This window comes from Capra hircus, chromosome 11 (assembly GCF_001704415.2).
Source record: "Capra hircus breed San Clemente chromosome 11, ASM170441v1, whole genome shotgun sequence".
NCBI lineage: Eukaryota > Metazoa > Chordata > Mammalia > Artiodactyla > Bovidae > Capra > Capra hircus.
Genome location: NC_030818.1, coordinates 73,015,407 through 73,039,163, shown reverse-complemented (window position 1 = coordinate 73,039,163; position 23,757 = coordinate 73,015,407). Strand labels below are relative to the sequence as shown.

Below are 23,757 nucleotides of genomic sequence, written 5' to 3'. Positions count from 1 at the left end.
GTGAATCACTGGTGGGTAGCAGGGCTTAGCTGGAGACTGAGGTCTAGAGCTGAAGTGAACCAGCAATGCTGTGATGTGGTATCTACATCAGAGCTCAGAGGCCTCTCTCAGGGATGGGTGGCCCTATGGTCTGACCCTGCTTTACACTTGCAATCCTGGTTTATGCGTATTGTCTCTGTTAGCACTTCCTTCACTCGCAAAAGTGGCCCAGTTTGGACGACAAACTGTCTTCCAGTCAGAGCTCTGTTTTTTTCCTGCTCTGTGACCTTTGGAACAAAGCATTTCTGCTCTTGGCGTCTCCCCTTTCTTTCCTCTGCAAAAGATGGAGATTGAACAGTGATGCGAAATGTCCCTTCCGGCTGAGAAGCTGTGTCCATTTTATCTGGTGCCATCTCTCTTAGGGTTCAGGTCACCATGTGTGGGATGTCAGTCATCTCCGAAGAGAAGGTTTGTGTGTATGTGTTGCGGCGTGGGTACCCAGGCTGAGGACTAGCGTCCATGGAGCCCTTTCAGCACCAGCCTGTGTCTACGCTGGAGTTATCTGGCTCACAGGACTGGTGACAATCGGTGAGAAAGGGCTGAGAACTTGGAAAGTGCTCTTTGGTGAGGGCATTTAAGTCACTTCAGTCATGTCCGACTCTGTGTGACCCCGCAGACAGCAGCCCACCAGGTTCCCCCGTCCCTGGGATTCTCCAGGCAAGAACACTGGAGTGGGTGTTCTCTGGAGTGGGTGCCATTTCCTTCTGCAGTGCATGAAAGTGAAAAGTGAAAGTGAAGTCGCTCAGTCGAGTCTGACTCCTAGCGACCCCATGGACTGCAGCCTACCAGGCTCCTCCGTCCATGGGATTTTCCAGGCAGGAGTACTGGAGTGGGGTGCCAGTGCCTTCTCCGTTGGTGAGGGCAGAGGGGTGGCATTAGGCTTAGGTGACTGCCTGGGAAGGCAGCGGGACTTGCAGTCAAGTGCAAGTGAAAGTCGCTCAGTCACGTCTGACTCTTTGCGACCCCATAGACTATACAGTCCATGGAATTCTCTAGGCCAGAGTACTGGAGTGGGTAGCTTTTCCCTTCTCCAGAGGATCTTTCCAACCCAGGGATCGAACCCAGGTCTCCCACATTGCAGGTGGATTCTTTACCGAGTTATCAGGGAAGCCACTTGTAGTCAAACCTGGCTTCAAATCGAGCTGCCACTTGACCTCTTTGAGTCTCAGTTTGCTCATCAGTAAAACGGGGATAATAAGGCGGCCTTGCTAGGATGTGTGAATCTGGAGGTGATACGAGTGTTGGAGGCAGCAATCACCTTGGAGGTGATACAAGTCTGGGATCGCAGCGGCTGAACTATGGGCAGAAGCTTTAGGAAGCGAAGCCAGACCCGGAGTGGGATGGGAGGCGATTCCCGGAGGCCGGGAGGCACCAGCGGGCTGGGACTGGCTCTGCTCGTGGCGGGGAAGCGGGGATCCCAACACGCTGGCCGGGGAAGGGGAGGCCAACCCCGCAGATGCCGCTTCGCGTCCTCGATTACCCTCCGGGCGCCCGCCTGGGGTCGCCGGTCCCCGGCTGTCACCTGGACACTCGGGGAGGGGGCGAGGGAACCGGGCGGGCGGGGAGGCGGGACTTGGAGGCCTGGGGGTGGGGCGAGGGGCGGGTGGCGGGGGCCCGCGCCCCGCGGGGAGGCCGACCACGTGACGCCCGCAGCCCCGGGCCGGGCTGCCAGGCGGGGAGCGCCGCGGCGGCCCCAGGAGGTGGCGGCGGGCGCGGGAGCCCGGGCCGCACGGGACCGGTCGTCGGGGCCCCGGGACGGCGACCCCGGGGCTCCCATGCCATGGAGAAGCTGGCGGCCGGGCTGGCCGGCCTGCGCTGGAGCATGGGCGCCTTCCCGCTGGACCTCATCGTCAGCCGCTGCCGCTTGCCCACGCTCGCCTGCCTCGGGCCAGGTACCGGGGGTGCTGGGGAGAGGGGTCGCGGGGGCTCTCCCGGCAGGTGCCAGCGGGGCCGTGAGGATGCGGCCCCTGCGCTCCCGCTCGTCCGCGCGGACCTCGCTCTCTTCCCGGCGCGCCTCCCCGGAGACCCGGGGTCCAGAAACCGAGGGGATGCCTCCTCCCGGGCCCCGCGGACGGGCACAGGGACAGAAACCTGGGACAGGGACTGGAGCCGGGCCCCGGAGAGAGCTCTCCGGCCCCGCTGGACCCCGGAGCCTGGCGGAGTCACCCAGCCCGTCCCGTCGGTGCACCCCCTTCTCTCGCCGCCCTCGGACCCCCGTCCGCGCCGCGCCCCCCTCCGTCTCTTTGTCTCTGGCCTCTCACCTCGATCCTCCCGCATCCCTGGGCCTCGGACTCTTGTCTTCACACTGCCGCCGCCCCCACCCTTACCCCAGCCCTCCTGGGACTCTTCTCGCACCCTCCTTTCGCGGCCCGGGGGTGGTGGGCAGCCTCCGCCCCCGCGGACCGGCAGGCCACCTCTGGGCCTGAAGGAGCGAGTCCTCCCTCCGGGCGCGCCCCCAAGCCCCCCACCCCCTACCCCCGGCCCTTCCCGCATCTTGTTCCACTTCTCCTTGGGGCCCCGGGGGCCCAGGTTGCTCTGCGGATGCTTGGGGGCCCGAGAGGGGTGCCCGGAGGCTGCCCAGAGCAAGGGGACCGTTTCAGGAAAAGGGGGCCGCTTGGCTGGGGGAGGGGCGGTAGCCGGGGCTGGCAGCCAGGCCGGGGGTTTTGTGTGTGAGAAGAATAGGGGTTTGGCCCGCGTTGGCACACTCGCTTCCCTGAATGCTAATGCGGCCCGCGGCTTCAGGCTCGTCTCCTCTTCGCTGGGGCCAGCAGCCTCTCCGCCGACCCGCGGCGGCCCGGAGTGGGTACAGCGAGGGTCAGCGTGTCCAGGAGCGGGCTCGGTGAAGCATCTGTGCCTGGGCCGTCGGGCAGGGGTGCCTGGCTGTCTAGTGTCTTGTTCTTGCCCATGATCAGCGTGTGATGCCGACGTCAACAGCAAAGCTGTGTGTGTGTCTGCGCGTGAATGGAATATGCTGGTCCTACGTCGTGCCTGGCCACTTTCCCACGCATCCTCTTTGGCATCTTCCCCTCCTGGGGGCTTTTTTGAGGACAGACAGGCCTCCTTTGGGCTCCCTTGACCCCTGGCCCCTTGTCTTGTCTCCTGCTGTGCACCCATTATAATGGTCAGTTTATTGTCCTCCTACTGGGCCGCTGGCTCCTGGAGGTAGGTCATCCTGCCTGACAAAGATCATGGAAGGACTGACTGACTGAATGAAAGCATGAGCAACTGGTGTAATGCCCAGCCATCTGTCTGTGACAGTGGTGGCTATGGCTGTCGTCACCTTTTGTTATCAAAATTGTGAGTTGTGATATGTGATCAAAGGTATGTCTTGGCCCACGCATTAGTGTGACCGTGAGACTGAGTTGTGTCATAGGGGTGACAAGCCCCTGTCGCTGTGATCCAGGTGGCTGTGCTGTCTCCACTGTTGGTGACCTTGATCTATGGTTGGAGTGTGTCCTATGTGGCTGTGGCCTGCATCCCTTGGAAGGGCAGACTGGGGCTTAAGAGAGCTCTAAGAGGAGGTTACAGAGTAGGAGAACATTCTCTGCCCCAGGTGAGGAGTTGAGGAGAAAGCCCCACACCCCCAACCAGATATACACATACACGTGGTGAGAGCCAGGCCCTCCCTGAAGGTCCTGAACACATCTTCCTCTCCACTCCCCTCCCCACATCAAATGCACATACTTCAGGGAGTCCCCAGCCATCAGAGTAAACCATTTCCCATTTGGTTGGGTGGCAGAAATTTATTAAGTTGTGTTGGAGGGAGCGTCCCCCACCCCCACCCTACCCACCAGCTGCATCCAGGAAACGGCTCCAAGGCCTCCTGGAAGCTGGGCCAGCCTCCTGCTCTCCTGGAAACTGTTGCTGGGGTTGGAGCCTCTGGGGCCCGGGCCCCTCCTAACACCTTTGCCCCAGTGCAGCTTCCCCTAGGACTATCCTCCTCCGCTTCTAAATCCACCCCCTTGCCCCCCCCAACTCTGGCCTTCATCACTGTGTCCCACAAACTGGGAGGTGAAGGGCTCTGAGAGGGAATGCCAAGAAGCAGCTTCTCTGAGGTGGGGCCAGGGGGTATCTGAGACCCCAAATGTTCCCTCTCCTTTGGGGTCCCTTGGATGAAGGAGCCTGTCTGTGGCAGTGGGTGAGAAGGAAAGGGCTGCCCAAGGGAGCCGTGAATCAGCTCCTCTAAGCTCCACCATTCTCCTGACCTGAGTGACCCACAGCTCTGGGCTCCACAATGGACGACCCCTTCTCAGCCCTCTCTGGGCCCCCAACAAGACCCTCCTTTCCTGGCCCAGGAGCTGAGAATTCTGCTGGTGTGAGTTGTGGTTCTGAGGTCCAGCCCAAGTGTCTGCTGCTCAGCACTGTCTCCCATCCTCCCTGCTGCCCCTCTCCCCCGCAACTGGTTTGCTGCCCCTTCTGTGAGAGCTCAGACTGCCTCTATTCAGTGCCTCAAACTGGGCCCGTATCCTCTGTTCACATCTCTCCCCACTTCCCGCCCCCTGGGCCTGAGGGCTCCTGGAGGGAGGAGCCCCTGGCTCCAGCACACGCCCTGGGACAGCAGGCAGTCCAGTCGAATGATAAATGCAGGATGGAGGCTGGGTTGGTTGCTGGGGCCCCATCGGAAGCCTGAGCCCTGAGAGACGGGGCCTGATTCAGCCCTGAGCTCACAGCTGGCAGCGCCCATCCCTGGAGCATTGCTGGCCTGGACAGGGATCATGGGGAGCTGTCCTCGGGCGATGTCTCGGTGAGGAGGTCACCCTGTCTCTCTGCCCCTCCTAATGTTCTCTTTTCTCTCCTCCCTTCTCTGTCCTCCTGCCCCCTCCCAGGGGAGTATGCCGAGGGCGTCAGTGAGCGAGACATCCTGCTCATTCATTCCTGCCGCCAGTGGACCACGGTGACAGCCCACACCCTGGAGGAGGGCCACTACGTCATCGGGCCCAAGATTGACATCCCCCTGCAGTACCCAGGTGTGCCCAGGGACAGATGGCACAGAGCCAGTGGGGGATGTAGGCAGGGGGATGGGTGCAGGAAGTCTTGGGCACTGGATGTTGGTGACTGGCTTTTCCTTAGAGCTGCAGGGAGCGGGGGCAGGGCGGGGGTGGTGGTGACTAAGGTTAGGGTTAGAGTTAGGGTCCAGTGGTTTCCATACTGTTCTGTGAAGCCCTGGGTTTCTGGTTGCAAACCTTTGATTCCCATTTTAAAGTAGATTTGAAACTAATGATTAAAAAAATCCACACCCTCATACCACTACAAGTCAAACCTTAAACTCTGACTAGAGACATTTGGTGTGTACCACAATCTGCCTCATTAACCCTTTTTGTACAGAGCCTCAAAGAAAATATCTCCTGCCAGGATTCTCTCAGTATTGCGCAACCCAAAGGCATAGAAACAAAGGGATGCCCAGGCTGATTATATGGCTGTATCTGTTAGCGTTAATCCTGTTTTTTGATGTTTGTGTTAAATTTATTGTTTTCATTGATTGACTTTTTAAAAAAAGTCTTCATTGAATTTGTTACAATACTGCTTATATTTCATGTTTTGATTTTTTGGCACCAAGGCATGTGAGATCTAAGTTCCCCATCAGGGATCCCCCTGCATTGGAAGGCGAAGTCTTAACCACTGTGCCACCAGGGAAGTCCCCATTGATTGACTCTTAAGTGAACGCTAAAATTTAAAAACTGTTAATAAAATTACGCTAGAGACCAGGGCTTCCCTGGTGGCTCAGTGGTGAAGAACCTGACTGCCAGTGCAGGAGACCTAGGAGATGAGTTCGGTCCCTGGGTCGGGAAGATCCTCTGAAGAAGGAAATGGCAACTCACTCCAGTACTCTTCCCTGGGAAATCCCATGGACAGAGGAGCTTGGTGGGCTACAGTCCAGGGGCGTGCAAAGAGCTGGATACAGCTTAACAATTAAACAACAACAATGAATATTTACTTTTATCTGTTTTATATGTGATGCTGATGTCCTAAAGATTTTGTTTGAAGAAAGAATTCTGCTTCTAAAAAAAGAAGCCCTTTCATTTTACACAGGATGGAACAGAAGGCCTAGGAAGGGAAATGACTTGCCCAGGGTCACACAGCTATTAAGCAGAAGAGCAAGGGCTAGCACCCAGGCATCTCGATTCTTGGGCTGGTGCTGGCTGCCACATCAGGGATGCAGGGTTGCTGTTCCCTGAATGAGAAGGGTGCAAGACTGGTGGCCGTCAGCCCAGAGATGCCCCTATGCAAGCCCAGGAGCCCACAGCTCCTGTGTATCAACATGTGCTGCTTTCCAGACACTGGGCAGAGCTTTGTCACCATCACAGCCTCATAGCAACCCTCTGAGGAAGTCTTACAGAGCTCCAGGAGTTAGGAGTTAGATCAGTTCTGTGTTTAACTGCTACCCACCCCCAAAAAGGGCTTTCCTGGTGGCTTAGATAGTGAAGAATCCGCCTGCAATGTGGGAGACTTGGTTTCATCCCTGGGTTGGGAAGATCCCCTGGAGAAGGGAAACGGCCTGGAGAATTCCATGGACAGAAGAGCCTGGCGGCTACAGTCCATGGGGTCTCAAAGAGTCAAACATGACAGAGCGATTTTTACTTTCACCCTGCAACAAAGCTTGGAATCCTTGGAGCTGGGAAGGCTCCCAGCCCCTTCTTCACAGGTCTGCTGTTCCCCCTCTGGCCCTGCCTGGTTCTCCCCTGAGTCAGTGGGACAGGACCAAACCCTTTACAGGGCTTCTGCTTTTTACAACACCCTGTGAACTTGTATTCCTGTAGTTCCCACACCCCATTTTGAAGATGAGGAAACTCAAGTATCTTTCTGACTTGGGGTTCTGTCCTGGGGCCCCTGGGAAGGCCTGCCCAAGCTAGAAACTTCCCAGCCTGGTTATTTGGCATTGGTCCAGGGAAAAGTCCCAGGTCATCTCATTGGGACAAAAAAGCAAAGACTGGGGGACTTCCCCGGTGCTCCAGTAACCACTGGACTCTTCTCTTCCACTGCAGTGGGCGGGGGTTGTATCCCTGGTCGGGGAATAAGATCCCGCTGCCAATAAAAACCAAAACAAATCAGGGAAACCGAGATCCAGAGTCTCCTAGGGAACTGTGGGTCCACGGAGCTCCTGGCTCTTTCCCCCCATGGGTTTTGGTGGCCCCTTGACTGTGTATGGCGGTGATCATGGGGTGACAGCTGGCTAGCAGAGGTTTCGCATCCCTGACCCATCTTTCCGGTAGGCTGCTCTTGCCCCGCCTGGTTGCGGGGGCTGGGGAGGTCGAAGCCCCCCTAGGAGGGGGAGAGGCCGTCGGCAGGTAAACGAGGAAGCTCTGAGTGCACAGCCCGACGCTGGTTTCTCCTAATGAATTAGTAATAGCGCGGGCTGGCGGGCGGGCGGGGGCGGAGGCTGCGGACCTTGGAGAAAGCCGCCGCGGTGGGCGGGGTGGGGTGGGGGAAGGAGCGGGAAGGAGCGCTCAGGGCGGTGCCTGGCCCCGAGTCGGGTAGTGGGGCGCTGCTGGAGACCCGGGTCTCCAGGCCAAGGTTCACCGCCGGGGGAGGCAGGGAGACCGGCCTTCGGGACCCTGCGGAGCACCCCGTGAGCCAAGTTGTATGCTTCCATTTTACCAATGAGAAAACCGAAGCCTATAGCGATTAAATACTTTGCTCAAGACCATACAGGTGGCAGGTGGCACCAGGTCTGTCCGACTGTCAAGTCTGTGCATTTATCCACCATTCTTTAAGGAGTATCTGCTCTGGGTCAGCTGCTGGCAGGGGGCGTTGACAAACAAGACCCAGCTTCAGGCTGGAAGGGACGGTCAGGACCGCGATAATGTGCTTTGGGAGTCTCGGGCAGGGAGGAGGGGCAGGCCAGGGTGGGGCAGGTCCCTAGAGCCGCGGGGGTCGGGGCGGGGGGGCGGGTGAAGACCTCTTGTCTCTTGTAGGGGGAGGGCAGGAGAGGAAGCTGCCCCCAGTGGGGCCGCAGAGGGAGGAGAAGTCTTCCAGGGGCCAAAGCATCACTCCCCAGAGGTCTTCTTTCCTTCCTCCCGGCAGTGATGACCGGTGCTGGGCTCAGGCTGCGGCAGAGGGGGTGGTGCTGGCTACCATGGTTACATTGATCTTCCCTGCCACATCCTCCCCCGGCTCTAGCCCTGACTTGGCTCCAGCTCTCCCCACAGGGGGCAGTGGGCATTTCTCCCTGCCTGGCTGCTTGGAATTGGTGGTGGGGGTGGTTGTGTGTGGTTATGGGGGCGGCGACTGGATGAGGGACGGGGGCCACTCTTGGATGGTGGCAGACCTGTGATTCCTGACCTGCTCGGTCCCTTCCCCAGGATATCCCTGCTGCCCTCTAGGGCTGTGGCTCCTCTGAGGCCTTTTCCCACCAGGGTCTCAGAGTGGTTGGAGCAGGGGATGGGGTAGGGATGGGGTGCATTCCCTCTGGCTTTCTCTGGGCATTTCCCCCTCTCTTGATTCTCCCTTTCCCTGCTCTTAGATGTTGACGCTGCAGGCGCTGCCCCAGGCTATCTGCTCTGCACACCCTGCATTAGGACAGGTGTCTCTATCTGGGTTCTGGTTGGGCTTTGAACCCACCACAACCCCCATGCTGTATATACAATGCTGTGTGTGTTCCTGCTAGGAGTACACTGTGGGATTTCTCTGGGAAGGGGGTCCCCGATGGGTCGGGATCCTCTTTTCTTCCTCTTCCCTGAGCTATCTGGCCTGCCCCACAGCTGACACTGCCTCTCGCGGGCTGGTGATCTTCTGTTACTTCTGACGACACTTCCCCAAGCCCTGCACCCACACGCTCACCTGCCTGCCTTAGGAGCACCACCTGCAGGGCCTCATTTGGCCTCCCCAGTTTGGCCCGTGCTCCTGATAGCTTACGGTGCACAGTGTCGGATCCGTGATCTCTGAAGATTTAGCTTTGGGACTAGGGACCAGGCTTGATCACTAAGAGCATTTGTGTAGCAGAGTTTTATTAAAGTATGACAAGGGACAGAGAAAGCTTCTGACATAGACATCAGGAGTTATGTAAATTAGTTATTATAATAAATCAAAAGCATGTCTCAAGGTTGTAAAGATCTTACTAGACCCACTCCCATAATTTACATTTTAAGATAACAGGATCAGCCAGAAGATTTTCAGGAAGGAGAAACTGTCCTCAAGCAGGATACATTGTTGTCATATAATCCTTAGTACAGAGTTTAAACTGAGTTGTTTGTTGTGTAATCATCAGTTCTTAAAGGAAAAAACGTTTGATGTGACTAAGGAATGTAGAGGAAAAAAAAAAAGTTTGTCCTTTTCTCCTCTTTGAGATCCCCAGACCCCTCTCTCCTTGGGCACCCCCAGATTTCTTATCAGCCTGCGTAGGAATTGACTCTCTCACTCCCCACTGGTTCCTTCCAGGGTCCCAGTTTTGGTTAACAGCTCTGCTGTCTCCGTTTCTGACCAGGCTGGTAGCTGCAACCCCTTCCTCCCTGACCACTCAGCAGTCACCGCAGTCTGATGAGGCTCCCTGCTGGAACCTGTACCCCTTGTTCTGTTTGTTTTTTGCTCTCCCCTCAGCTGATGCCCCTGCTCTTTTCCAGAACTTGTTATTGGGTTATTTACCTAAGTGTCCCTGTTATCTTTGTAGAGTTCACCTTTGATCTTGGTCTTTCTTTGCTCAGAACACTCCAGTGGGTTTCATTCTTATGGAATAAAGTCCTACCATATGGCATTCAGAGCTTTTCATAGCCCAGTCGCTGTTTGCTTCACCCCGCCATCACCCCCTCAAATCCTTCTCCCCAGGCACTCACCGTGTTGGCAGGCAGTCTGCTTCTGTGACCATGTGTCTTGACTCATGCCGTTTCTTTTGTGTGGAATGTTCACTCTGTAAGATTCATTCTTACGGTCCCCCCACACTGCCAGGCAGATTTCCCCCAACTTGGTGGTCTCCTCGTCTTTTGTCGAGTGTGTTGTAGCCATCCTGCCATCCCATCACACCCTGCTATCACATACTGTATCTGGATTTGGTATCTTGAGGGCAGATCATATCTTACCCAGATCTGCCCCCCTCATTGGGCCTAGGCTAGTGTCTGGCACACAGTAGGTGCTCTATAAATGCGTGTGGAATGAATAAATGAATGTAATAGGCAGCAACCGCCAGAAACACTGCAGAAGTTAGAGTCACCTTGTCTTCTCTCAACCTATACAAGACTCTCTTCCTCCTGTGTAAGGCCTAAAAAGAGGCCGGATGCCAGCCTGGTTCACAGCCTGTCTTTGTGCTCATGTAAGTGGGCACATGGGGCTTCCCAGGTGACTCGGTAGTAAAAAATCTGCTTGCTAATGCAGGAGACACGGATTGCATCCCTGGGTCAGGCAGATCCCCTGGAGGAGGACGTGGCCACCCACTCCAGTATTCTTGCCTGGGAAATCCCATGGACAGAGGCACCTGGTGGGCTACAGTCCCTGGGGTTGCAAAAGAGGTGGGGACGACTTAGCAACTAAACAACAACAAGGTGGGCACATAAAAGGTATGTGGCCAGTGAGGCCAGACAGTTGACACAGAGGGTTGTCAGCGTTACAGATTAGCATCATTCTTTAAAGCCTGTGTCTTCTGGGGGCATCTGCTGAGCCAGTTGGAAACACAGCCTCGGACTGCAGATCGGGAAGACCTCGTCTGAGGGAGGCAGCTTGCTGGGCTCAGATCTGAGGCCTCTGGGACAGTGGCGCTGGATGTTGGACCACAGCGGGGTTTGGGAACAGATCAGGAGTCAGAGTGGCTCTCCTTGGGTCTCCAAAGCCTGGGGCTGGGCCCTGGTTTGCCCATTGCATCAGTGTGGGTTAGCAATCTAAAGCTAACACAGGAGGCCAGATTCAGACAGGGCCTGCAAACATCTGCTCCAGCTTCTTCAGATGAGGATTCAAAATCTCTGAGAGGGGAAGGGATTTGTCTGGGTCATAGCAAATCAGAGTTGGGCTGGGACCAAGCTAGGCATCAGCATCCCCATTGCCACACTAATGTTGGTGTTCAAGTGTTTGGGTACCAGTTTGCCCTTGAGTTTCTCTAGGCAGACAGCTGCTGGCCTTGTCACACAGCCACAAACTCTCCACTGGGTACGGGCTGTGCTCTATTTGCTAGGAATCTGTGCTCACCTACCTCCTGAGTCTTGAACCAGCTGACCAGCTTCCACTAGTGCAAACCTGCCCTTCTGCCCACCTGAGCCAGAGGGACTGGCTGAGATGAGGGGCAAAAGATGGGACCATGAGGCCTCTCAGGATGCAGGCTAGGCTTCCCAGCAAGCAGGCCCACCCTAGCAGCCTGCGTTCTCTCCTGTGCAGGGAAGTTCAAGCTCCTGGAGCAGGCCCGGGATGTTCGGGAGCCAGTGAGATACTTCAGCAGCGTGGAGGAGGTGGCCAGCGTCTTTCCTGATCGCATCTTTGTGATGGAAGCCATCACCTTCAGTGTCAAGGTCAGTCCTTTCTGCACTGGACATGGTGCCCCCAGGTTCCATTATCCTCAGGGGGAAGCCTGACCCTGGTTGGAGGGTTCCCATTAGGTTCTGAGAGGTAGAAGTGTCACAGTGTGGCTTCTGGCAGCTCCCTGAAAGTCTTTGGCTAGGTGTATGAACTTCCTGGAACTGGGCCCAAGAACTTCCTGCAAAAGGTGGGGAAGCAGGAAGTGTGTGTGGAGGTATGTGTGTGGAGGTCCATGGCTTGACTTGGGAGATCTTTCAGGGCAGCCATCCTAGCATCTACCCGTGGGGGTGGTGGCTGTGGAGACATAGAGTGCGAACAGTCCCCCACTTAATGTAGCTCTTTACTGTTTGCAAACCCTTTTCTTATCCATCAATTCATTCCTCTTCAGAGTAGTCTTGTTGAATAGGTGGAGGATTATTATTGCCCAATTGTAAAAAATACAAGCATTGCTGTATATTGAATATTTTCAAAGTATTTCAGTATACATAAAGTTTATTTAGGGCTTTCCTGGTGGCTCAGATAGTAATGAATCTGCCTGCAATGTGGGAGACCCAGTCCTATCCCTGGAGAAGGAAATGACAACCCACTCCAGTATTCTTGCCTGGGAAATCCCATGGTCAGAGAAGCCTGGCAGGCTACAGTTCATGGAGTCACAGAGTCAGACATGGCTGAGCGATTAACACTTACTTTATAGTCTATTTAATCCTTACAGCAAATAAAATAATTACGTTTCCAAGAGGTAACTCTGAGGCTGCACCACTGTGACCACGTGGCCTCTACAGAATGCATGTCCTCAGTCCAGTGCTCTTGATCTTGGGAAAGCCCCAAAAGGAGGGTTGCCCTCCTGGGTCCCCGGACTGGCTTTCCCCGGCTGGGGCTAAGGCCTCCCTCTGTTTTTGGGATCCCCAGGTGGTGTCAGGAGAGTTCAGCGAGGATAGCGAGGTGTACAACTTCACGCTGCACGCGGGTGACGAGCTCACTCTCATGGGGCAGGCGGAGATCCTGTGCGCCAAGACCACCAAGGAGCGCTCGCGCTTCACGACCCTGCTGCGCAAGTTGGGCCGGGCCGGAGCGCTGGCTGGGGTGGGCGGCGGCGGTAGCGGCGGCCCGGGGGGCGCGGGGGCCGCGGGGGCGGCGGGGGCGCCAGGCCCATCAAAGGCAAGATGCCCTGCCTCATCTGCATGAACCACCGCACCAACGAGAGCCTGAGCCTGCCCTTCCAGTGCCAGGGCCGCTTCAGCACGCGCAGCCCGCTGGAGCTGCAGATGCAGGAGGGCGAGCACACGGTGCGCGCCATTATCGAGCGCGTGCGGCTCCCGGTGAACGTGCTGGTGCCCAGCCGGCCACCCCGCAACCCCTACGACCTGCACCCGGTGCGGGAGGGCCACTGCTACAAGCTGGTCAGCATCATCTCCAAGACAGTGGTGCTGGGGCTGGCGCTGCGCCGCGAGGGACCGGCGCCGCTGCACTTCCTGCTGCTCACCAACACGCCGCGCTTCGCGTTGCCGCAGGGCCTCCTGGCCGGGGACCCGCGCGTCGAGCGCCTGGTGCGCGACAGCGCCTCCTACTGCCGCGAACGCTTCGACCCCGACGAGTACTCGACCGCCGTGCGCGAGGCGCCCGCCGAGCTGGCCGAAGACTGCGCCAGCCCGCGCCGCGCGCGCCTCTGCTTGCCCGCGCCCCCGCGCGCCCTCGTGCCCGCCCGCGCCCCCGGCCCCGGCCCACCAGGCGACGGCGACCAGGAGTACGTGATCCCCGATTGGGCCGGCGGGCCGGAGCCCGCCGCGCCGCCCGCGGAGATCCCCTACGAGGAGCTGTGGACGCACCAGGCAGCCGAGGGCCAAGTCGAGGGCAGGACCCGGCCGCTCCCGGGGCCCGACCTCATCTCCTTCGGAGCCGCCGGGCCGCCCCGCCTGGAGCCCGAGGCGGCGCCGCCTCCGGTGCCTCCCAAATCCGAGGCGGTGAGTGGACGCGGTGGAGGCGAGGAGGGTGGGAGGCCGGGCGCTGAGCTCTGTGGGCCTGGCCTTCCAGGGAGGTGGCCAGCCACGGGGCAGGGTTTGGGTTTGGAAAGCTTGTTCTCCTGGGCCCCTGCCTTGGCATCTCGGTCTCCAGCTCGCGAGGTGTGCGACAGAGGGTGGCCAGAGGTGGGGAGGGAGGAGAAAAAAAAAGAAAGAGACGCAGGCGCTTTTGTAGGAAGGAGTACCATGGACGGTGGGCTTGGGAGTTGGGGGACAAAGATACCAGCAGGTCCCTAGCCTCATAGAGTATGGGATGAGCCTAGAACAGCATTACCCAGAAGGTTCCACAGAACAAAGGCTCCTTTAAGTTGTCTGGTGAAAAGAAGGGTCTAGGGTGAAGAAAGTTTGGAAAATATAGTCTGAATCCCAGCTCTCCCCATCCTCACTTTGGAGCCACAGAGTATCCATTGTTTATTATTAGGCTCTGAGAAGTCCTGCAGGTCAGAAACCCATTCATCTGGGTTTAACACAGAAGTTTCCAACAGGACTTGTCCACAGACTATATACAGCACCTATTAATATCCCTTGGAGTCCCCTTTGAGTGTTTGACCCATGAGAAAGGGATCCAGATGGCAGATGCTTTTCCTTCCCTTCTCATTACACCTTTGTCGTCTTCTTTCTCTCCTTTCCCTTGAGGAAGGAATATGTCTACCTGTTGTTTTCTCTACTCCGTTTCTTCTTACATTCACGATGGATTTCGAAGGCCACAGGGGACAGTTGTGTGTGTTGTGGACTCTCAATGAGTCTGACAGGCTGGAGATGACGAGAAGGGCTGGGGTGGGTGGCTGAGTAGCAAGGCCGACTTTTGGCAAAGTGGGTCAGTCGCAGGCAACCCCCTTACCCAGCTGCCTGGGGACAGGGGGTGGCATCATGGCCCTGTGCTTGCAGGTGAAGGAGGAGTGTCGCCTGCTCAACGCCCCTCCTGTGCCCCCGCGGGGTGGCAGTAGCCGGCTCTCGGGTAGCCCCCCAGTACCCCCACGCTTCCCTAAGCTGCAGCCCGTCCACTCCCCCAGCTCCAGCCTCTCCTACTACTCCTCTGGCCTCCAGGATGGGTGAGCCCCTCCCTTCCTTCTCTGGGTCCTGGGCCACCTCAGGTGGATGGAAGCAGGGGAGGGGGACAGGGAGAGGGTGGGGAGGGGAGCCAGTGTGAGGAAGAGGAAGACTGCAGACCCCCGGGTTTGGAGGGTGCACATTGCTGAGCCGAACCTGAGGGAGGGGCCCTTGGGGTCTGGGGCTTCCTGCCTCAGTTGGCTGCTTACCTAAATGGTGATGACTGCGTGGGAGTGTGGCTCTCTTTCCTTCCAGACTGAGGTCTGCTGCAGGATGGAGTAGTCCTTGGCATTGAAAATTTTCTGTGTAGTTCAGTTCAGTTTTTCCTGGAGTGCAGGTTGCTGGAGGGAAGAACAGAGCAATCCCAGAGGGTCTCAGGCCTTGGGGCTGGGGGCTGGACGGGCCAGCATGGCTGAGATCTCTGTAACCTGGCGGAATGGTGGTTTGTGGTGGCACAGGTGTGTGCCTATCTTGCTCTGCTTACCTGTCTGTCTGTGTCTGTGTTTCTGTCTGCAGGGCGGGGTCCCGAAGTGGCAGTGGCTCGCCGTCACCCGATGCCTACTCCCTCTATTGCTACCCCTGCACCTGGGGAGACTGCAAGGTGGGCGAGTCCTCCAGCCGTCCACCCCCAGGCCCCCTGCCGTCGACCACGCAGCCCAGCCAGGCCTCCCGTGCCCTTGTGGAGCCCCTGAGTAGTCGAGCTGCCCCCCTCCTGGGCGCTGACACCCCCGCCAAGACCTACCACGGCTGCCCACCTCCATTCAAGCCCTCCCACTCCCAGAAACGCTTTGCTCCGTTTGGAGCTCTTAACCCCTTTTCCGTGCCTGCCTACCCCACGGGCCCTTCAGTGGCCTCCTCTTCCGGGCCTGCAGCTCCCTCAGGTCCCCTGGCTACCTCCAGTCCTGCTTACTCCCCAGGCCTGGGCTCTCCAGGCCAGGCCTACTCGGCAGCTTCTGCCTCCTCCTGTCCCACCTCCTCCTCCTCCTCCTCTGAGTGGCAGGAACCCTCCCTGGAGCCCTTCGACCCCTTTGAGCTGGGCCGGGGCAGTTCTCCAGAGCCTGAGCTGCTGCGCTGTCAGGAGCCCAGAGCCGTGGGGGCACCTGGGCCCGGCCTCTCGCCGCTTGGACCCCCCAAGGCCTTTGAGCCTGAAGGCTTGATGTTGCGGCAGGGCCCCGCCCCACTGTCACCAGTGGCCCCGCAGGGCCCCGAGGCTGGTGGAGCACGACTCCTTCTCACCCAGGGGCGCCTCGAAGGGCCTCCTGCCAGTCCCCGGGATGGGGCCACGGCCTGGGGAGGCCGAGAAGCCACCTCCTGGCAGCCCCCTGCTGACCTCTCTGCACTCTCCCTGGAGGAGGTCTCCCGAAGTCTGCGTTTCATCGGGCTCTCAGAAGATGTGGTCAGCTTCTTTGCCCGAGAGCGCATAGACGGCAGCATCTTTGTGCAGCTCAGTGAGGACATCCTGGCAGATGACTTCCGCCTGACCAAGCTGCAGGTCAAGAAGATCATGCAGTTCATCAAAGGCTGGCGGCCCAAGATCTGACCTTCCGGTTTGGGGCCGCTTGACTGGAATTTTGGCCCGGAAGCCCCCCGGGGGCCAGCCCTGCCTCTGCAGGGGGACAGCCCACCTCGGGGTGGGGCCTGCCGCTGGGAGAATCTCTGCCAGGACTGCAGCTGCTTAGCAGTCACAGAGAGTGAATCCAGGGGAGGCGTGCTGGGAAATGGCATCCTCTCGGCCAGATGCCTGCATGCCTCTTGCCTCTGAGTGTGCAGAGTACATGGGGGAGGGGCTGAAGGCACCAGCGAACAGGGTGCCCAGAGCTGTGATTCCCACGGGGCAGCCAGAAGCTGGCTTTTGTGGTAACCTAACAGCTCCTTCCGTCCTGCCGTGGAGCTCCCCTGACAGCTTGCGCTCAGTCCACAGCTTGTAGGTGCAGTCCGGAGACGAGGGAAGACGACGGCCCACCACTGAAGCACAGATCCCCCAAGTGCCCGCTGTCCTATGTGGACTCTGCCCCAAGCTGCCTCAGAGTCAGAAGGCCAATTTCTATATCTCTGGGATGCCCTTTTTACCTGCTATCCCCTCTGCTCTACCATGTGCTGGGTCCCTGGCCCCGAACACAGGTGTATCGCGTACAAGCCTAAGCCACCGCACCGCAGAGCTCCACCTGTGGGCTCTGGTTCTCGGGTGATGCCTTTGGAAGGCCACAGCCCTGCCCTTGACCCACTTACCTGGTGAGGGAGGCAGTTGCTCCCCATGTTTCCAGCGTTCTGGCCTCCACCCCGATCTCACTGCATCTAGCCCTCTGTCCTGCCTGTTGGGTCCAGTCCGTGACGACTCTGTTTCTATGGAAGGGCAAGTGATTCTAAGGGCAGCTGCACCCTGATTCTGAGGTGGGTGGCCTTCAATCACTCCCACTGGTCTCCTGCCTCATCCCTTGACTCCTGCAACACCTGGTGTCCTTCCCTGGCTTTCTGTCGCTGTTGCAGGTGGCTTGGGAAAACCTACTTTTATCCTCCTGGAGCTGAGCCCTCCTGCGCTTGTTCATGTGCATCCGAGCAGGGCTTTGTGCCCTGAAGCCTGAGCATGACCATCTGCCGGCACTCAGAGTAGCTTGGCTGTCATGTCCAACCACCCACCACCCGAGCTCCTCTGTCTCACTTACCAGAACACACTAATTCTCCTAGTATCAGGCCCAGGGGTGTCAGCCTTCTCGTCTGCCTTATCTAGATATTTATTTTCTCTGTTTTTCTATCTTAAGAGTAGAGAAGCCGTGCCAGCGCTCATGCCCTGAGCAGGCTGTCTCAGCACGGAGGGGAGTCAAAGTAGAGCACAGAGACTGGGATGCTGAGACGTTGGGACCACTTAGTGAGTCCTCGAGGGCTAGTGAAATAAATGCTAGACCACTGAAGAGCAGTGTGAGTGGAACTGTGTTCTTTCAGAGGGCCGTGGGGACCGACTGGCATGCTGTCTGTGCCCTTGGGGAGGGGAGGACCTTGGAAATGGTTATGCACATGGCCCACTTGTTCCTCAGAGGCCCTCATTCCTTTCTGAAAACCCCTCACCTGTCCCAAAACTATAAGAACCTTGAATTCCCATTAATGTTTCAGCATAATTCAACACACCTCCCGAGGGCTGCTGGGGCTTCCCTGGTAGCTCAACTGGTAAAAAATCTGCCCGCAATGCAGGAGACCTTGGTTCAGTTCCTGGGTCTGGAAGATCCCCTGGAGAAGGGATAGGCTACCCATACTCCGGTATTGGGCTTCCCTGGTGGCTCAGATGGTAAAGAATCCACCGGTAATGCGGGAGACCTGGGTTTGAAAGATCCCCTGGAGAAGGAAATGGATCCACCCCAGTATTCTTGCCTAGGAAATCCCATCGAGAGAGGAGCCTGGCGGGCTACATACAGTCCATGGGGTCAGTCGGACACGACTGAGTGACTAAGCCAGCACAGTTAGGGCTGCTGGGTGGAAAGATCATACTTCAGATACCCATGCTCCTACCCAGGTTTAATTTCCTATCTTGTCCAAACGCCTGCCTTGAGGCTGCTCAGACCCTTGCCCTGACACTGCCGCCCCCACCCCCGGAAGCCTGTTACTGGCCTTGGTGTAGAGGATCAGTTCTCTAGTTCTCTACCTTCTGTGGGTCACCTGAAAACTCCAACTCAGAGATGCCTTGGTGTTAACAGTCTGGCTTCCTAGCAGCCAACTGTTGAGTGTTCAGTAGAGCTGGGGCTGAACTCCCCACTTGCTGGTCCCCACAGCAGAACTGGGACCAGGGAGGGATACTGAAGTGCTCACAGCTGGAGCAGAGGTAGGAGGGATCGGTGACATCTCCAAGTCAGGATGGTGCAGCATGATGGGACCTGAATTACAATTCTATACATTCAGTGGATCCTTCTGCCAGACCCAGAGAGGGGCTCCAGAGCTGTTTACCTGAACTGGGCACTGTTTCTGCCAGAATACAAGTGCAGGAACTTACTCCACCAGAGGGCGGGCAAGAGTGGAGGTGTCAGTCGAGTGCAGGCGGTGGTAGGCATTTGGGCATTGCCTACCTTCTGTGCTCTGGGGCAGCTGAGATGTGCAGGATGTACTGACCAGGAAAGCGTTACCTCCTCTGCCTAGCGCAGAGGATGAGAGGGTTGGATAGCATCACCGATTCAAAGGACATGAACTTGGGCAAACTCCGGGAGACAGGGACAGGGAGGCCTGGCATGCTACAGTCTGTGCGGTCACAAAGAGTCAAACACGACTTAGCAACTGAACAACTGCCTAATACCAATGTTCCATAAACATTCTGAGCACGCACAAGAATGAGTTATACCAAGAAAGGAATTGGGTAAAACTGTCCACTGAGGATATACAGTTTGGGAAAAGGAGTCTCTCTCACACACTGGCCTTCCATACCTCTCCTACTGCTTGGTTTAGCCAGGACTCTTCCCCGCTGTAAGCAGAAGCCCAGCCAAAGCCTTTACATGTGCGTGCATGCATGCTAAGTCACTTCAGTTGTGTCCAGCTCTTTGCGACCCTATGGATTGTAGCCCACTAGGCTCCTTTGTTCCTGAGGATTCTCCAGGCAAGAATACTGGAGTGAACTGCTGTGCCCTCCCTCCAGGAGATCTTCCAGACCCAGGGATCGAAGGCCATTCTCCATCACCGCAATTTCTCTCTTAAGGTGCTGCTTCAAGCTCCCAACACATTCCTACCCCAGAGCATAGGGCTTTATTCCAGCTTACTCTTTGAAGGAAAGGGGGTTACACCACAAGGGCAACGGCAGAAGAGAAGGCAATGGGCAGTCAGACTGACGAAAAGTTTGATTTTTATTGTTAAGTATCTGGCTGAGTGCAAACTTGTCCTCACCACCACTGGCCACCAGTGACCACCACTGGCCTCTCGGGAGGAGCAGGCAACAAGGATGGCTCCAGAAACACTGCCACCCTAGGCCTCAGGGCTTATAAGTTGGTGCATACAGAGGGTTCCACCTTCCAACAGGAAGTACAAACTACATCACAGCCCGACCTAGCTGGGAGGGAGAGATGTCCTAGCTAAAGGCACTTTGATCAAGGCACATACCCGGTGCCAGAGTTTGTCTTCCTTCTGGTCACTCTGATAAATCTAGATGCCACTCTGTTGAGAAACAGTGCTGCCATGGTTGGTGTTAGTGGGCGAGTGGGCAGGGGACAGGGCCTGCTCATTGGTAGAACTTCTTGTTAGGGTTGTTGGCATGGTCCACAAGCAGCTGACACGGGGTGAACTGTTTTCCATAGGCAGCCTCGTACTTCCGGAGCCGGTCCACTATTTTCTGTGCCCCGTACAGATCCACAAAGTGGAAGGGCCCTGAATGCAGAAAGAGGGTTTTGTTGAAGGAGAAGCGAAACAAGCTCTGGGGTGAAGTAAGCTACCTTTTTGACTTGCAAGACTGACCTCCAAGACACGGGGGGAAGCCAAGCCCAAAGACCGCACCGATGTCTCCCTCTGTGGGCGTGGCCAAGACCCCTTCCTGCAGGCACAGGATGGCTTCATTCACAAACCTGGTCACTAGGCGGTACTGGATGTCTTCATCTGAGGAGCTGCCAACAAGGAGAGACATTCAGGGAGAGGAAGAGTCAAGGGGAGGATGTAGGGGCCCTGGCACGGAATGAGAGTGAGGGCTGGTGCTCCTGGAGCTCGGGTGCTAGTTGCTCAGTCACGTCTAACTCTTTGTGACACCATGGACTGCTGGGCTCCTCTGTCCGTGGGATTTGCCAGGCAAGAATACTGGAGCAGGTTGCCATTTCCTTCTCTGCTGGCACTTGGGCCAGCCCTAATGAACTTCTGCCTCTAGAGCAGGAGCCACCCTTGGAAAAGGACAGTGGAGAGCTGCCTGCCCTGATTAACTGGAAACGAGAACCGAGAACAGGCCCTGCAGGGCAGACAGTGTGTCCTGGTATCAGCAGGTACTGACTATAGGGGACGGTGAACGGTGTGCAGGTTGAGCAAGCCCAGGAGAACTTTCTAGTTGCTTTCTGGCACCCTCAGAGGGACGGCTTATCCAGATGTCTTCCCAAGGCTTGGCTGCAGTCCTTACCCTGATGTCTGGTAGAAAATGAGGTGGAATGTGGAAAGGCAGAAAGTGTTAAGAATCAGGAATGTTTTCTCTGATCACCTATGGTGATCATATAAAAAAAAGGACTGTGGAGGGTCCAAGAAGCTTTGGGCTGGTGAGAAATACACTTCCACACTGATAGACCCTCAACTGAACTTACACGTCAGGCTGAGAAGGCATCTTCAGACTTGCCAAAATACTGTCCATGTCAGAATTCAAATTCTTATTCTTCACACCCTCCTGGTAGATGTAAAAGCCTTTCCCAGACTTGCGACCTAAAAGAAGCAAGAAAAGGGACAGTTATGATTTCTCAGAGCTCAGCACTGAGAATTCTCTTCTCTGCTAGTCTACTAGAAAGCCCTAGCCTCTCTTCCACACTCCTGAATTTGTAGATCTAGCCTACTCCAGAAATTAGTATTTGTCAGAAGAGCTGGCAGAGAAGGAAAAAAGAGCTTATGTTTCTCAGAGCTTGGAAATCTGGGTACCTGGGTGGGAAAGGCTGTGTAGGCGAGTGTTAATGTCCACACCTGCAGTACCAGGCCCTCGGACATCCAGGTCCTAGTGTTGATTTTGTCGCTACTTTACCAAGAGAGAAAGCCACCTCTCTGGTGGGCCTCAATTACATACTCAGAGGTTTACTTTCTCCACACAGGTGGTCAGAGAACATGGAAAGCCTGGAGGCAGGGCTCCTGCAGTACCATGGGTGTAGTAGAGGCTGTGGGTGGGATGAAATGCCTGTCAATCTTGCATTGCGTGGGCAATGGCAGAGCCTCAGGAGGCCAGAGTTCCACCTTTTGTCCATAATCTACAGGCCTAGCCTAAGAAGAGGCTGTCATGAAATCATTTTTAAATTCCCTATGACAGTGGGCTCTGTTGAGAAAATATACTCTTTCACCTGGCCCTCTGTAGCTTGGGTTGCAGGGACCGTTACTCATGGTGCTAGTTCTGTTTCTCTGAGGCTACTCACCCAGGAAGCCCTTGGATATCATCTGCTGCAGCATTTCCAGGCTTCCACCTGCAAACCGCTCCCCAAACTCTTTGCCGAGATTTTCTGCCACGTGTTTTGCGACATCCACACCAACTTCATCCACCAGTGTAGCGGCACCCACAGGGAAGCCGAAGCTCGTGGTCAGGGAGTCCAGCTTCTTAGGGCCAACTCCTTCCTGGATGGGCAGCAAACCCAGGGCCTCAGGGAAGGCTGTCCCAGACTCCCCTAAGGGAACCCCGTGCTGCTCCCAGAATCAGCCTGGTGTTGCGCCCACTTCTCTTTTGGGTGCTGCCAGGTCAGACCCAGGACTGGGACTGATACACAGAGGGAAGCACAAAGAGGCTGGAGCGCCCCAGGAGAGAGTGAGCCTTTCCTAACCTATGGCATTCAGAGGAAGTCTAGACAGGAACAAGTTATTCATTTCTTTCTTGTTTGCAATCCTGAATCTCAAAAATACCGAGATTCCATGCCAGATGTGGTAAGGTTCCCTACCCTGAGGGAAGAGACATCACCGAGGAGCAGGGCTGCAGTGGCCTGTGATCCCTGAGTCTAATGGGAGCCTGGCGAGTGTGGCCACGCCCTTTCTGCCACTGACCAACCTGGACGGCTACCAGAAGGGTCTGCCTGTGGCAGAAGCAGGTACAGCACCAATCAGACCAAAACGGGTCCTGTTCTGGATGAGGATGCAGAAACAGCACATAGAGCATGTCGGGAGGGCTCGGGGTGACTGCAGCAGGGAGGACACTAGGGGAGCAGAGCTAAAATTCTGCCCATTTTCGCCCATGATGTCCCAACAGTGGGTGGAATGGAAGGGCAGCAAAAGGCCTTCCTGGAGAAAAGCCAGGAGTTAGTGTATTAGAAGGAAGTCTGCTCTTCATCTTGATATTACCAGTCTGGAAAACTAGTTTCAGGAGTGGAAGATGCCTCCAACATTCTGAGAGTGATACCAACCTGGAGAATTCTGATGACTTCAGACATCATGGGTGTGAGACACCTGGTGGTATAGAAGCCAGGTCCATCCTGCAAAGCGAGAGAACACGAGCTCATGGGCCCCTCAGTTGAGGGCACTGCCTGAGTCGGAAAGCGGCCTCCCTTCCCCAGGAACCATTTCAAAATTCAAGGTGATTTATAATCTCAGTCAGAATCCTTAATATTGAACTGCACAAGCCAGAGCCGGGGGCAGCCTAGTTTGATTCCAAGAGGACAGGAGATAGTCTCACATCACCTGCAAGGTCTGGAATAGTTAGGAGAACCCACCGTGTCCCAGACCCCGACTCAGCAGTAGTTGCACCACTGTCCGTACTGTAGATGACCAAGGGGAAATCATATCAAAGAAAGAAAGAAAGTGAAGTCGCTCAGTCATTTCTGACTCTCTGTGACACCATGGACTGTAGCCTATCAGGCTCCTCGGTCCACGGAATTTTCCAGGCAAGAGTACTGGAGTGGGTTGCCATTTCCTTTTCCAGGGGATCTTCCTGACCCAGGGATCAGAACCTGGGTCTTCCGCATTGCAGGCAGATGCTTTACCATCTGGGCCACCAGGGAAGCCCAGTCATATCAAAGGCTGATCTATTTGCCCTGAAGAGTCACCAAGAAGCCTGGACATACATATAAGGAGTTTTCATGGCACTTTTCTGAATCTGCTGCTCTGATCCACAGTTCCTCACCTTAACCACAATGATGACCTTCCCTTGTCTGAGGCCGACATCTACAGCAGAGGCAGTTGTGTCCTTCGAAGTCTTCTCAGTTGTGATAATCTCCAGCAGCTGCATCTTGTCCACGGGAGAGAAGTAGTGCATGCCAATCACCTGGCAAGGGGGACGAAACACTGCCAGACTTAAGAACTCTTGAGAGGGGAAACTTATTAGGGTTCTTTTTTTTTTGCTAGGAAAGCACTGCAGAGAAAGGCTGTTGTAGTAAGGGAATACTGGCTTGATATGGTCAAATGGTTTGGTTTCATGGTTCTTTGATTAAGAGTCCAGTATGTTCATGGGCGAGCTACCCAAAATTCTCTTCCATTTGCTTCTAGGGCTTTTCACTGAGGGCAATGGATCTTATCCACAATTAATGCCAAACCCACAACTAAAGGCCAAATTAGATTTATTGGGAAAGAATGAGTGAGGGTTCCAATTATATTAATGATGATGATG

At 56.1% G+C, this 23,757-nt stretch overlaps 2 protein-coding genes across 2 annotated transcripts in view; one reads left to right on the top strand and one right to left on the bottom strand.

Annotated features, from left to right (window-relative positions):
* Positions 1,715-17,449, top strand: GAREM2 (GRB2 associated regulator of MAPK1 subtype 2). The gene is given in 7 exon segments (XM_018055537.1): positions 1,715-1,931; positions 4,866-5,006; positions 11,332-11,462; positions 12,379-12,597; positions 12,600-13,430; positions 14,376-14,539; positions 15,054-17,449. Coding segments are annotated over 7 exon segments (2,622 nt in total). The 5' UTR covers positions 1,715-1,819; the 3' UTR covers positions 16,078-17,449.
* HADHA (hydroxyacyl-CoA dehydrogenase/3-ketoacyl-CoA thiolase/enoyl-CoA hydratase (trifunctional protein), alpha subunit) overlaps positions 19,337-23,757 on the bottom strand; it is a 42,426-nt gene continuing 38,005 nt past the window's right edge. The window contains exons 15-20 of the mRNA XM_005686935.3: positions 23,275-23,415; positions 22,559-22,627; positions 21,587-21,782; positions 20,780-20,894; positions 19,959-20,104; positions 19,337-19,871 (exon numbers count right to left, since the gene is read on the bottom strand). Of these exons, the coding sequence (XP_005686992.1) occupies positions 19,726-19,871; positions 19,959-20,104; positions 20,780-20,894; positions 21,587-21,782; positions 22,559-22,627; positions 23,275-23,415 (813 nt within the window). The 3' untranslated portion in view covers positions 19,337-19,725. The remainder of the gene's footprint in view (positions 19,872-19,958; positions 20,105-20,779; positions 20,895-21,586; positions 21,783-22,558; positions 22,628-23,274; positions 23,416-23,757) is intronic.